General features: G+C 53.2%; 1 protein-coding gene across 6 annotated transcripts in view; it reads left to right on the top strand.

Moving 5' to 3' along the window:
• DLG5 (discs large MAGUK scaffold protein 5) overlaps positions 1 to 13,242 on the top strand; it is a 123,436-nt gene that overhangs the window by 81,257 nt on the left and 28,937 nt on the right. For all 6 annotated transcript variants that reach the window (XM_070782241.1, XM_070782240.1, XM_019953877.2 and 3 more), the window contains 6 exons: positions 857 to 1,116; positions 2,333 to 2,645; positions 7,140 to 7,324; positions 9,280 to 9,405; positions 11,587 to 11,719; positions 12,150 to 12,277. In XM_070782241.1, coding sequence (XP_070638342.1) covers positions 857 to 1,116; positions 2,333 to 2,645; positions 7,140 to 7,324; positions 9,280 to 9,405; positions 11,587 to 11,719; positions 12,150 to 12,277 — 1,145 coding nt within the window. The remainder of the gene's footprint in view (positions 1 to 856; positions 1,117 to 2,332; positions 2,646 to 7,139; positions 7,325 to 9,279; positions 9,406 to 11,586; positions 11,720 to 12,149; positions 12,278 to 13,242) is intronic.

Genomic DNA, 13,242 nt, shown 5'->3' with positions numbered 1-13,242 from the left:
GTGGGGCTGTGTTCCCTCCCTGATATTTTCCTGGGGCCAAAACTATGTTGGAGGTAATGAAGATAATGGTGACCTCCTTCAAAAGATCCCATGCATGCACTGCTACACTCACTGCCCCCAAGCCTGCAGCAGGCCAGCACCGACCCCCGCCTCTGCTGAAGACTCCTGGACACTCCTGCGCAAGTCTGGGTCAGTCTCTTGTGGGGTCACTGGTCCTTTCTCCTGGAAAGGGGTGCATGGGGCAAAGTCCAGAGGAAACGGGTTGATGGGTTCTGAGAACCCTGCTGTGGAGTCGCACAGGACAGGCTTAGTTCCCCCAGCACTGAATCATGACAACACGTGAGACTGTAACCAGGGAAGCTCACGAGTTCTCCCTGCCCAGGGAGTTTTTACTGGGAGTGGCCGTATACGTAGCCCCTTGCTTAGCATGCTCTGAAATTCAAGACTCCCAGAAGAAAGATGGTGCTGAGCCCAAGACACACTGTCCATCCACTCCAGTCATGGAAAACCCTTCCTATCACTTGGGAAAAATTTTATGTCAGTGCGGTGGACTACTTACCATTCATGTTGCCAGACACCAGCCAAGGGTCAGCTCGCAAGCAGGCCTCCCTAAGGCTAGACGTCTCAGACCTGCTACGATAACTCTTTCCTGTACACTACTGAAGGAATATTTGTGAAAGAGTGAGTCAGCTCAGTGTGCCTGCAGGGCCTGTGGAACCAGATTGTGAGACTCCTGAAGGCCAGAGGGTGCAACCTCTCCTCCCTTGTCAACAGTTCTTCCCCCGGACACATGGAGGCCAGTTTGTCCTTCTTCCTGCCCTCTGACCTTTGGTAAGCATGATTCTCTGGTCCCCAGGTGTTGAAGCACAACGGGTCATCAGAAATTCTCAACAAGCTGTACGACACGGCCATGGACAAGCTGGAGGTGGTGAAGAAGGACTATGACGCCCTGCGGAAGCGGTACAGTGAGAAAGTTGCCATCCACAACTCGGACCTGAGCCGCCTGGAGCAGATGGAGGAGGAGAACCAGCGCCTGCTGAAGCAGACGGAGATGCTGACCCAGCAGAGGGACACGGCCATCCAGCTGCAGCACCAGTGCGCCCTCTCCCTGAGGAGGTAGGAACCTGGGCCGCTACCGGAGGCAGAGCCTGCCTGTCTTTTGTGCTCGGAGAACGGCCAGAGGGCCAAGTGCTGCCTTCCCTGCCAGGGACCATTCTCTCCTCTGTGGGCTCTTGGTTATCTGCAAGGCTCCCTGCTACTTTCTGGAAGGAAAAAGAGCACCTTGAGCTCTTTCAATAAAAAGTTACGTTATCTCCAGAAATCATTTTCCTGACCCTCAGCATGTCATGGTTATTGTGCTCTTTTCTCCCGTCTGAATGGCTCGGGTGATCTGACCATCCTGATTCTGAGGTTGCCTCACAAGCCTCTCCTTGTCACTCACCCACCTAAGAGATAGGGAAGTTAATTGTACTAGGCACTATTTCTTCCAAAAGTTCTACTTTTTATTAAGGTAGATAATCTGTAGGGCTGTGACCCCAGCCCTCAGACAGTGTTTCTTAAGTACCTTTCTGCAGCATACCTGTCCTCTGAGCTGCCTATTAGCTTTATATGAAAGGTAGCCTCCAGCTGTAAGAGAGTTTGGGAGTTGCCAGGTGGCACATAAACAGGTATCTGCCCTGCAGGACTTCTCAGAGCCTTTACTCTGGTACCGTGCACTAGATTCTCCCAAGAGGGGGCAGAGTGCAGTGTCTCCTAAACATCGGTCAGTAAAGGGCACACTTTCTTTAATGGAGCTCCACGCAGGGTTGGTGCTCCAAGGAACCCACATTCAGAAACGCTGCTCTGGAGCTGCAGGCTTTAATTTGCAGGGCTACCTTCATGGCAGGGTCTTCCTTGCCTGGAAGGACTGAGCTGTGCCCTGATGCCAACCTGGTGACCTTGGACCAGTCACCTGTATCTCGAAGCCTTATCATCTATATCTGTGAAATGAGGTGGCCAGACTCAGTGATCATTCAGGCCACTTTTATCTTTCATAGGCTGTGATTCTAGTTTTTTTTTTTTTTTTTTTTAAAAATAATGTAGCTTGACCATGGAAGAAAGAAAGAATTCTTTTTTCTGGTAGAGCAGAGGGAGTGAAGTCCTCTGTGCGACTTCGAATATTTGTAAAAGGTTGAGAAAAAGTCTGGGTCCAAGGGCACTGGTCCTTCACGACTTTTCTCTCCTGGGGTGTGGAGAATGACCTCTCTCAAATCTTCGCGCTTCACTGTCCAGCACAGCAGAGCTGGCCGGGCAGGTCCCCATCCCCCACGTCCTGGCTGCCCCTCTCCCCCAGGTTCGAGGCCATTCACCATGAGCTGAACAAAGCCACGGCCCAGAACAAGGACCTGCAGTGGGAGATGGAGTTGCTGCAGTCAGAGCTGACGGAGCTGAGGACCACACAGGCGAAAACCGCCAAGGAGTCGGAGAAGTACAAGGAGGAGCGGGACGCGGTGTACAGCGAGTACAAGCTCATCATGAGCGAGCGCGACCAGGTCATCTCCGAGCTGGACAAGCTGCAGACCGAGGTAGAGCTGGCCGAGTCCAAGCTCAAGAGCAGCACGTCTGAGAAGAAGGCGGCCAGCGAGGAGATGGAGGCGCTGCGACAGGTAGGAAGGCGGTGAGGGAGGAAGGGCTGTGGCGCATAGGTGCTCGGAGTAGCCGGGAGCTGACGGCTTCTCACCTTTGGCTGCTGCTGGCTGGGCTGTCGCAGGTTGCCTGGGTAACTGCTGAGCTCATGCTTGGTGCCAGGATCTGGTCAGGCTGCATGGGACACAGGTGGCCTGCTGCTGGCTGGGCTGTCGCAGGTTGCCTGGGTAACTGCTGAGCTCATGCTTGGTGCCAGGATCTGGTCAGGCTGCATGGGACACAGGTGGCCTGCTGCTGGCTGGGCTGTCGCAGGTTGCCTGGGTAACTGCTGAGCTCATGCTTGGTGCCAGGATCTGGTCAGGCTGCATGGGACACAGGTGAGGTCCAGCTGTGGGCCCGGGTATCTGGAGCTGACAGCACAGGAAGAAGGTTGGATGACACATGCGATGTTCACCCATGCCCTCGGTGATGTGACGGTTGATCAGTCCCCAGCTGGAAGTCAGCTCAAGGACTTGCTCATTAAGAAGATAGCCCAAGGCCAGCACAGGTGCTTGGAGTACCAGGGTCCAAGAGCCATAGATACGTTTGGCCTTGTGAGTCTGGAAGAGCACACTCGGCATTCCTTTCCCCCAGCATCTGAGGAATCTGCTCTGTGGAGGGGTGGTTGGGCTCCTGATGGGAAGATGGTCTACTAGGCTGAGCCCAAGGACCCTTTCAAGCTTTGCTTCCTGGGGGATAAATCTGCAGGGAAGGGGGCTCAGGAGCATCCAAATTGAGCTGCTGAGCTTGACTGCTGAGTGACTAGTGGGGCATCTCTGCATCTTTCCTGCCTGACCACCCAGACCTCATTGCTGACACTGCTTACTCCTATGACCACGTGTGTTCCGCTGAGGCAGAGCACAGGGCTGTGGACATAGGCCCGTGGACTCTCCCTGTTTGAGATTGCTTTTGCATTCTGTTGCTTCACGTGTGACTCTGTTTGGAGCTGCTGAACTTGATCAGAGCAGATTTTCTTTCCATTGGAGTAGTTCTCCATTCATTCTTCTCAATTCTACTTTGCTCTGCAGGTCCATTAGAATAAAGGCTTGAAAACTGGCCTGTGAAAAGTGAAAGCTAAGCTAAGCTAAGTCACTTCAGTCGTGTCCGACTCTGTGTGACCCCATAGACGGCAGCCCACCAGGCTCCCCTGTCCCTGGGATTCTCCAGGCAAGAGCACTGGAGTGGGTTGCCATTTCCTTCTCCAATGCATGAAAGTGAAAAATGAAAGTAAAGTTGCTCAGTTGTGTCTGACTCTTAGTGACCCCATGGACTGCAGCCTACCAGGCTCCTCTGTCCATGGAATTTTCCAGGCAAGAGTACTGGAGTGGGGTGCCATCGCCTTCTCCAGTGAAAAGTGAAAAGAAGGTGTTAAAGGTTGGGCAGTTTGGGAAGGGACAGTGTGTGCCTGGATTGTTGCAGCCAGAGCCCCCTGGACTGAGCCTGAGGCAGGGCTGATAGCCGAGGGGTGGCCAGGGCTCGAGAGCCCCTCTCTGGACAGCGATGCTGCCTCATGCCCTGGCAGTGCTGGGAGCAGTGCTTGGAGGGTGGACCTCCTCAACCACATGACCTCTCACCTCTCCTAGAGCTCTGGGCCTCTCAGTTGCCTCATCTACAAACTGAAAATGATGACAGCATCTGCTTCGCATGGTGATTGCGACCATCAGCTGAATTAACATTGAAAACACACTTAGAATGGTATCTGCGTAAAGTGGGAATGATTTAAGTCTTTATTATCAGGGTTATTTTTATGCCCGTCTGAACTTTACCACCCTGTTAGGATTAGGGTGCATCCTATGAGATTGTTTTTATAGGCAAAAATGGGCCAAATAACGACAGTTTCATGCAGAGGGAGTGAGACTTCTCCGGACCATCAAGGTGAAAGCCATCGTGAAAAGGAATATTTTTTCTTTGATGAAATTTTTAAAAGACCATAATGAAGAGATTCATTTTTTTTTATTGCTGTAAAAGTCACATAATATAAAACATACTATTTTAACCGTATTTGACTGCACAGTTCAGTGGCACTAAGTAGATTCACATTGTCGTGCAGCTCTTACCATCATCCATCTCTCGATTTTTCACCTTTCTAAACGGAAACTCTGTCCCAACTAGACACTAAGTCCCCATCCCTCTGCCACCCCCACCCATGGCTCCTGACATCTATCTACCAACATAGTGTCTGACTCTCTGAATTGGACTATTATTCTAGGTAATTGAAGAGATTCTTAATAAGCAAATACAATGTGTTAGGGCTTGGTGATTGCCGTGGAGAAAACATCAACCTCAATTTCATATTCTGGTATGAGAGCTTAATTGTTGGGGAAAATGTTGCTACCAAATAAGGGAAACAAAATGATGAAGAGTAGAAACATCAGAAATGCCTGAGTCAGTCTCTGAACTACAGCGTCAAGGACAGTGTGTTAAAGCCATTGAAGGTGAGCCTGTGATAGGCCAGCGGCCACCTGGTTGAGATGTTAGAGGTTAATTGTGCTCTTGGCAGGATTGCAGAAGCACAGGGCCGGAGGAAGACCCCCGGCTGCCCCTCAGTGCTCGGTCTGGTGGCCCGTGTCGCCCACTCCTCCCAGGGCTCCCGTGTTCCTCCAGCCTGGAGCCCTGAACCTTCACAGGGGCACTGGCCACACATGAGGCCTGCTGTCAGCTGAGACAGAAATCTTTTCTGGGCACCCATCCCAGTCAGGAGGCGAGGACAGCCCAGCCCCCGCCCCTGTAGCTTCCACAGCTGAAACCCTCGGCTCCCTCTGGAATCTGTCTGGCTTCTGGGACAAGACCGTTCTCCGTCTGGACAGAAGAGGCTAAGTCTGTGGCCTGGGCCGTCCTGGCTCTGAGGTGTGGGCGTGGAGGGTCTTATCGCCCCATGGCCTGCGAGGTCCCTGAGGATTGCTCCCACCCCTCTCCAGCAGCCGCTTCTCGTGGGGTCACCTGAGATGGACCTTGAGCCAGGCCAGGGCCCAGGTCTCAGAACTGTTTTTGTTCTGCTCACCAGGGCTGGTGGTTCTTTTTCCTTCTGACGCCTGTGCCTTCCTATGCTCCCCCCTCTCCTCTCTGTACCTCCTGTTTATTTACCCTCTTTTCTCTTTCATTGCCTCCCACCCACCCCATCGTCTTCTCCAGAGTGGGTTGTGCAAAGAAAGGGCAGGTGGGGGCCCTGTCAGGGTTTTTGCCTCGCTCTGGACACCCGGTCAGCTCTGCCACCTCTCTCCCTTGCTTCCCACCTCTGAGAGTGGGCACATCCAGGGATTTCCTTCACCCGGGCCGGGGTCCAACCTCCAGCCATGGGCTTCCAGGTTCCTGAAAGCTCGCCAGCCTCAGGAGGACGTGGAAACTGGTCGCTGCCCCAGGGAAGCCGTGGGGCGCTGCTGCCTTTCACAGAGGTCCTTCTGGAGACTGGATCACTTCCTAAGACAGGCCCCTCTGACAGAGCCACTGTCCCCTTGAAAGGCAAGCTTGGTCACTTGGACTGGTAGTGCTTTCTACTGCCCCTTGAATGCAGTTGCGTCTCTGATGTCCAGTCCTGCCTGGGGATTGAAATTTGGTAGAAGGTTGGGGAACATTGTGTGAGGGGGGAGGTACTGCGTAAAGTGAGGAGGGAGCCTTGGGGAGCAGAGGGGTAGGAGGGGAGGCACCGGGGGAGGTGGATGATGACCAGAGGAGCGTTCTGTCTCGTGTGTATTTTACTTCTTCAGAACGCGTTTGAGCTGGACTAGGAGTTGCTCTAGCAGTAGGCACTCACTTCGTCGTCTGTCGTATTCTTCATGTTTTCTGAGGATTGCAGAAGCCCAGAGGGAGCTTTCTGTATGAGGGCTTCAAAGAGTTTGATTTGAGATTTTAACGGAGCATGTCGTGCTTTGGAAAGAGGTCTAGAAGCAGATCCTTTAGATTTCAGCTTTTTAAAGGAGCTGAGACACCCAGGACTTCCCCAGCAAACAGCAGCCAGTGAATTTTCAGATTTAGCGGTAACTGCATGCCAGAGTATATCAGCTGTGCTGTAGACACAGCGGGTGGGGAAGCGTCATGACCAGTGCTGCAGCCTTCACTGCAGTGGGGCCTCGTGTCACGATTTGTCACAAGCACTCTCTAGAGAGGTGCAGAGGGCTCTCTGCAAGACACACATCCCGTAAATGGCAGGTGGGGTTTAGGAGGAGCCCTCTGGGGGTCATTTCCCCTGGGCCCCTGAGACCAGGACAGAGGAGCGGCCGGGCTTCCAGTCCTGGCTCTGTGAGGGGCTGAGCGAGTTTGGGTGAACACAAATACAGCGTCACTAGGGGTCTGAGCACGGCTGTGGAGCATGTTGTCATGGTTTGGGGTGTGTCAGAATGGGCTCTTCCTGGGATCTCAGCACTTCCCTCCATCCAGCTCTGGAGAGTGCAGCCCCAGCTCCTGCACCAGTTGGAGGGCACTTCCGGACCAGAAGGCCCAGTAACTTCCCCCTCTGCTCGCTTGTTGTCCTCCTGCAGATCAAAGACACAGTGACGATGGACGCCGGGAGAGCCAACAAGGAGGCTGAAATCCTTCGAAAGCAGTGCAAGGCTCTGTGCCAGGAGCTGAAGGAAGCCCTCCAAGAGGCGGACGTGGCCAAGTGCCGGCGGGACTGGGCATTCCAGGAGCGGGACAAGATCGTGGCTGAGCGCGACAGCATCCGGTATGGGCGCTGGGGCCCCCACAGGCTTGGGTCTCCCCATGACACAGTGGGTCTGTGGGAGGGTCAGAGTCTTTACCACTTACTTCCAGGTCTGGTGGGAGTGACCTGGGTCGTCGTTCTCACTCTAGGTGATGCCCCAGTCTCGCCTCATAGTGAAAATTTGGAATTTTCCATTGCATCTCAACTTCCTACTTCCCTTCACCCTAGAGGTCCAAGTGCCTGCTGTGTCCAGAGCATAGACCCTCATGAAGTGGCACAAGGCCAGGCTTAGGGGGCTTCTGGTGCAACTGACGTTTCAGAAATGCATTCTTTTCTTTTAAACTTTGTATTTTGTGTTGGGGTGTAGCTGCTTAACAAACAACGTGGTGGTAGTTTCAGGTGAACAGCGAAGGGACTCAGCCGTCCGCACACACGCCTCCACTCTCCCCCAGACTCCCCTCCCATCCAGGCTGGCACAGCACACTGAGCACAGCTCCCTGTGCCACACAGTCAGTCCCTGATGGTTATCCATTTTAAATACTGCGTTGTGTACATGTCCATCCCAAACTCTCTAACTTTCCCTTCCGCTCGTCCTTCCCCTCCCCACCCAGCAACCATAGGTTCATTCTGTAACTCTGTAAGTTTCTCTTTCTATTTGGTAAGTAAATTCATTTGTATCACAGAACTGCATTCTTACAGCCAGTATTCATTGGTTCCTGACAACCAATGGCCCCTTGAGCTTTAAGGAGACCCTGGGAGAGAAATAGCCTTTGAGGCTCCTGGGCACGTGTGATGCCTGTGAGGGGGCCGAGCAATGTCATGGGACAGGGCAATGGTGGGAGGGAGATGCATGGACAGTAAACCCGTGGGGGTGTGCAGGGAACTGGGGGCAGGTAGGGAGGTCTCCCCAGGAAGCATGGCATTCAAGCTGGAACTTAAGCTCGGGTGGCGTCTTTTCTAAATGGAGAAGGGGGATGGGTGCTGCAGCCTGAGGGACCATCGTGAACAAAGGTGGTTGGTGAACTCACGGCAGGCCTGGGACTGGGTGTGGCGTGAGTGGGGTGCACACTTACAGAGTCAGTAGGAGAAGCGGCTGACAGGGCTCCTGAGGGCAGGTGGTGAGGACCTCTGAAGGGAAGCCCTTGAGTGTAGACTTGGACCTTGGCCTGGAGGAAAGCCAGGAGAGGCCCTAGTGGCGTGGTGTTGCTGGTGATGACTGAGAACCTGGTCATTGAGACTTTTGGTAACTTGTGGCCGTTTGGAGAGACAGATGTACTCTGGGCTGATCGGGAGGTGAAGGTTCAGGGTTGGAGGGGACTTGGGGCCATTGAGAGGTAGGGACCTGCCCACTCAGGGTCCATCCGGTGGCAGGATGCAGTTCTGGAGGTGGCACAGAGCGCAGACTCCCCTGCTGCTGGCTCACCTGTCCCCACCTCCTGTCTGACTGACCAAGCTGATCCTGGGATCCCAGAGGCCACACGTTTGTTAGTAGAGACTTTTAAAGCCTACACTTTCTACCTGTACAGGGCTCGGGGCTGCAGAGATGCATAAGACATGATTTCTGTCCAAATGGGGGGCTCCATCTACTTGTGGGGTGGAGGGCAACTCTAGAAAAACTTGCATGAAGCATGTGGTCAGTGCTGGAGCACCGGGGCTTGCCAGATGGGCTGGGAGCGGGAGCGTGGTGTTTGACCTCAGGTACACTGAGAGTGAAACTGTGGGACGAACGCTGGACTGCAGAATGAGATGCTTGTTGCCTGGTAACCATGGGGTTGTCCCCTCTGCCAGGTCCAAGGTGCCCCTCTGACCCTGTGTGGGATTGGCCCGGGAGGTCTTGTCTCCAGACTCTCAAGCACTCCTCTCACGCATCAGGCATCCGGGGTGTTCAGGAGCATGGGCTGCAAGCTTCACTGCAGGCCGTGAGTCCTCCGCCCCCTGCTCCTCACAGTGACCTTGCCCTTTGCCCCCTCTGTCAGGACGCTCTGTGACAACCTGAGGCGGGAGCGGGACCGGGCAGTGAGTGAGCTGGCTGAGGCCCTGCGCAGCCTGGACGACACTCGCAAACAGAAGAACGACGTCAGCCGGGAGCTGAAGGAGCTCAAGTATGCTGGGGTGGGCGCTGCTGGGATGAGCTGGCACCCGGGGAGCACAGGGCCCCCTACCCTCAGGGCACAGCAGCCCCATGGGCAGGCCTGGCCGCCGGTCCCCTTTCTCGGTCAGTCCATAAAATGTGTCCCAGGGTTGCCTCTACGTTGAGAGTTGATTAGAAATCCTCAGACAGGCACAGAAGTAGCAGCGGCCCTTTGGTGAGCCTGTGGGGGTGGACGGGCACCGTGTGCACAGGGGCATCGGAAGGAAGGCCCCTGCCCCGGGCAGTCCACTGGGGGACAGGCAAGCATGTGTTGTCCATTCATTCCCTCCCTCCCTCCCTCGTTCACTCGCCAACTCAGCAGGGATTTGCAAGGTACCTGTTCTTTGTGGACCAGGCCCTGGGGGAGGCACAAGCCATCGGTCCCTGTGGGGCTCGCAGCACACGGAGACGGACCCAAGGCAGGGCCATCTGAGAGACCAGTATGCTATGGGACAGAAAGATGACAGATTGTGAAGCAGCGTTTGAAGGTGGTTGTTACTACCACTCCAGTCTACTCTGCCTGTGCTATGTGGGGCGTCAGATAACTTGATTACAGCGCTGCTCCAGGGACGTCACTTCAGACTTGGTGGCCCCTCCCAGTGTATAGAAAATACAAAGATGCAAGCTGAAAAAGAGAAACTGGCAGATCCCAACAGCCATCATTGTAGTTCAGAACAGGAACCAGACTCTGTAGTTGAGAAGCAGGGGCTCTCTCTCTGTTCGTGAGACCTCCCAACCTGATAGGGTGGTGAGAAGCTAGCGAGTGTGCAAGCCTCACACACTCAAGCGAAGCCTTCCACAAGTGGGTGACTGCTTCCCCTTCCTCCCTGTTCAACAGCACCTCTTAACATGAGACAAACAGCTTCATTTGCTTAATGAAAACCCAGAAGCCCTGGGGCTTAAGCAGTCTAAGAAAATCCCAGAGGTTAAGAGGCAAAAAGGCAGGCTCTCCAGGGACCCAGTCTGGATCTAGCAAGCGGTAGAATCAAATTAGGGCAAAGCCTGGAGCCCTGGATGCTTGAGCACGGGAAGAGGTTTTGTACGGTAATTGAGCCAGAATTGCCTGGAGCTTCTGAGGAATGTCAGGTTCCGTTTGTTTGTTTGTTCAGCACATTTGTATTTGCGCCTTCTCTGTGCTAAGTTCTCTTAACTGGTGGGATGCAGGCAAGGGACTTGCTGCTGCTGCCCAGGAAGCCCCCTGTCTGCAGAAGCAGCAGCCTTGCATAGTGGGTGAGAGCTGAGCCACGTGCAGTGAACGCGCAGCAGGAGTGTGTCAGGGCAGTAATGGTGAATTCGGAAGGTCATCTGGGCCCAGGTTTTAGGAAGGAGGATGTTACTGGGGAAGATTACAAGGTTTTGAGTCTTTTTTCGTCCTCTTCCCTGGGTCTTTCTGAGAGCTAAAGCTTTTTATTTTGATCAAATCCAATGTATTGATTTTTTTTAAACTTTTAATGGATTATGTCTGAAAAACCCTTAATCTATTTTAGATCTCAAAGATTTTCTCCTATACTTTCCTTCTAGAAGTTTTATAGTTTTACATTCAAATCAGTGATAGAGCGCGAGTTAATCTTTACGTAAGGTATGGGGTTTAGGCTGAGAGTCTGTTGCCGTGATGTCCGCCTGCTCCAGCGCCCTTAGTTGAAGACGGTGCTTTCTTTGTGGAACTGCTTCTGTACCTTTTGTACTTTGTGGAGCTGATTCTGGGTCTTCTGTTCTGTTCTGCTGATCCAGGTCTCTGTCTTCCTGGCAGTTCCACACAGCCTTGATTTATGTAGCTGTATAAGTCTTGAAATCAAGTAGAAGGATCCCTCCCATTTTATTCTTCATTTAAAAAATCGGTTTAGTCATTCTAATTCCTTGCCTTTCCATATACATTTTAGAATAGTCTTGGCTACAGAAAGTCTTACTGGCATTTCTATCAGAATTGCATTAAGCCCCTACTTAGATAAATTTGGGGCAAATTTCTGAGACTTAAAAACTATGAAAACCCACCGATTCAGGAAGCCTTGACCTGACCTGACCCTCAGATTTATTAGGAAGCTGGTGTGTAGTGTGAGGGAGATGGGCATGGTCCACCTCGTTTCCCAGTGGACTCAGCTGGGATGCTTTGCCTCCCAGAGGGCCGTTGCCATGACTCCCTCTTCGTCCACAGGGAGCAGATGGAATCCCAGTTGGAAAAGGAGGCCCGGTTCCGGCAGCTGATGGCCCACAGCTCGCACGACTCAGCCATCGACACAGACTCTATGGAGTGGGAGACAGAAGTTGTGGAGTTTGAAAGGGAGACGGTAAACTGCCCGCAGGTCTTTTTCTCCCCAGCTCTCCTCAACATGCAGGCTTGGGACGGAGGTGAGAGGGTGGCCGGCCCTCCTGCAGTGCCCTCCAGTTTCACGGCTGCTAGTTGGGAGGTCAGCTTTTCCTCCCAGGGTGCAGATGCATCCTTTGCCGGCACTTGTCCAAGCCAGGTAGCAGCTGCAGCTTGGCCTCCTGTGTCCCCCAGCAGATGCTGGCAGTGCGTGGAGAGCAGAGCTCGAGGGGCTGTGTGTCTGCAGTGGCAGAGAGGGGTGGATCACAGCTGCTCAGAGCTTTCATCCTGGGGACCAAGTGCCCCATCAGAGTGAAGGTTCAACCCCCGCATTGGAGTGAGTGGCCAGAGGTGTAAGAGCCAAGTGTTTCTCATCACTGCTTCAAGTGAGCTGTTGCTGCTGTTCTTGACAGGAGGATATTGACTTGAAAGCACTTGGGTTCGATATGGCAGAGGGTGTGAATGAGCCTTGTTTGCCGGGGGACTGTGGCATATTTGTCACTAAAGTGGACAAAGGAAGCATCGCTGATGGCCGCTTACGGTAAGTGTCAGGACCCCGGCTCTGGCGGGGAGGGGGAAGTTTCCCTTTGACCTAACGCAGAGGACCTGGAGGAGAGCCAGGTGACATTGATAAGATACTTCTTTTTTAAGAAAATTGTTTTTGGCTGTGCTGGCTCTTCATTGCTGCACAGCCTTTCTCTAGTTTCAGCGAGCAGGGGATACACTCTGATTGTAGTGTGGAGGCCTCTCATTGCAGTGGCTTCTCTCGTTGCCGGGCACAGGCTGCGGGGCACGTGGGCTCGGTAGGTGTAGTTCCCGGGCTCTAGAGCACAGGCCCAATAGTTGTGGCTTGCAGGCTTGGTGATTGCACGGCATGTGGATCTTCACGGATCAGGGATCGAACATTTTGTCTCCTGCATTGACGGGTGGGTTCTTTGCCACTGAGCCACCAGGGAGACCACCAGCTGGCATTTAAATGAACGCATCCCAGGATCTGGGGGGCTCTTAGAAGCAACCTGAAGCTTGCAGGTTCAACTGTTAACCCTGTTCTTAAAGGACATACTGCCTCCAAATTGCCTCTGAATCTGATCTTTCTCCTTTTGCTTCTGTGTGTTAAAGGGGGCTCAGGTGGTGTGTGTGAGAGTCTAGAATATGCTTTGCTTGCTCATCCCATGACATAGTAATGATAATAACTAGCACCTACATAGTGCTTGGTGACTGCTAAGTTCAGTCACTTTATATAATTCATTAACCTTTACAATTCCACGAGGTAGGTGCTTGTTGCCTCCATTTTACAAATGAGAACCCTGAGGCCTAGAGGGGCTACGTCACACTGCCCCTAAGTTGTAGCGCTTGGATTTGAACCCAGGCTGCAACATCCACAAGGTTAACTACTCTACTCTCTTAGAAGAGGAAATCTTTCTGAATGTGTTTGTGGGGTACCTGCTTTCTGGTGTTCTGCTCCCGAGAAGGAGCAACAGGCATTCCCCTGGTCCCAAGGCTTTC

The sequence above is a fragment of the Bos indicus genome, chromosome 28 (genome assembly GCF_029378745.1).
Source record: "Bos indicus isolate NIAB-ARS_2022 breed Sahiwal x Tharparkar chromosome 28, NIAB-ARS_B.indTharparkar_mat_pri_1.0, whole genome shotgun sequence".
Lineage (NCBI taxonomy): Eukaryota > Metazoa > Chordata > Mammalia > Artiodactyla > Bovidae > Bos > Bos indicus.
The sequence above is the reverse complement of the archived record's forward strand: the minus strand, read 5'-3'. Positions and strand labels throughout refer to the sequence as shown.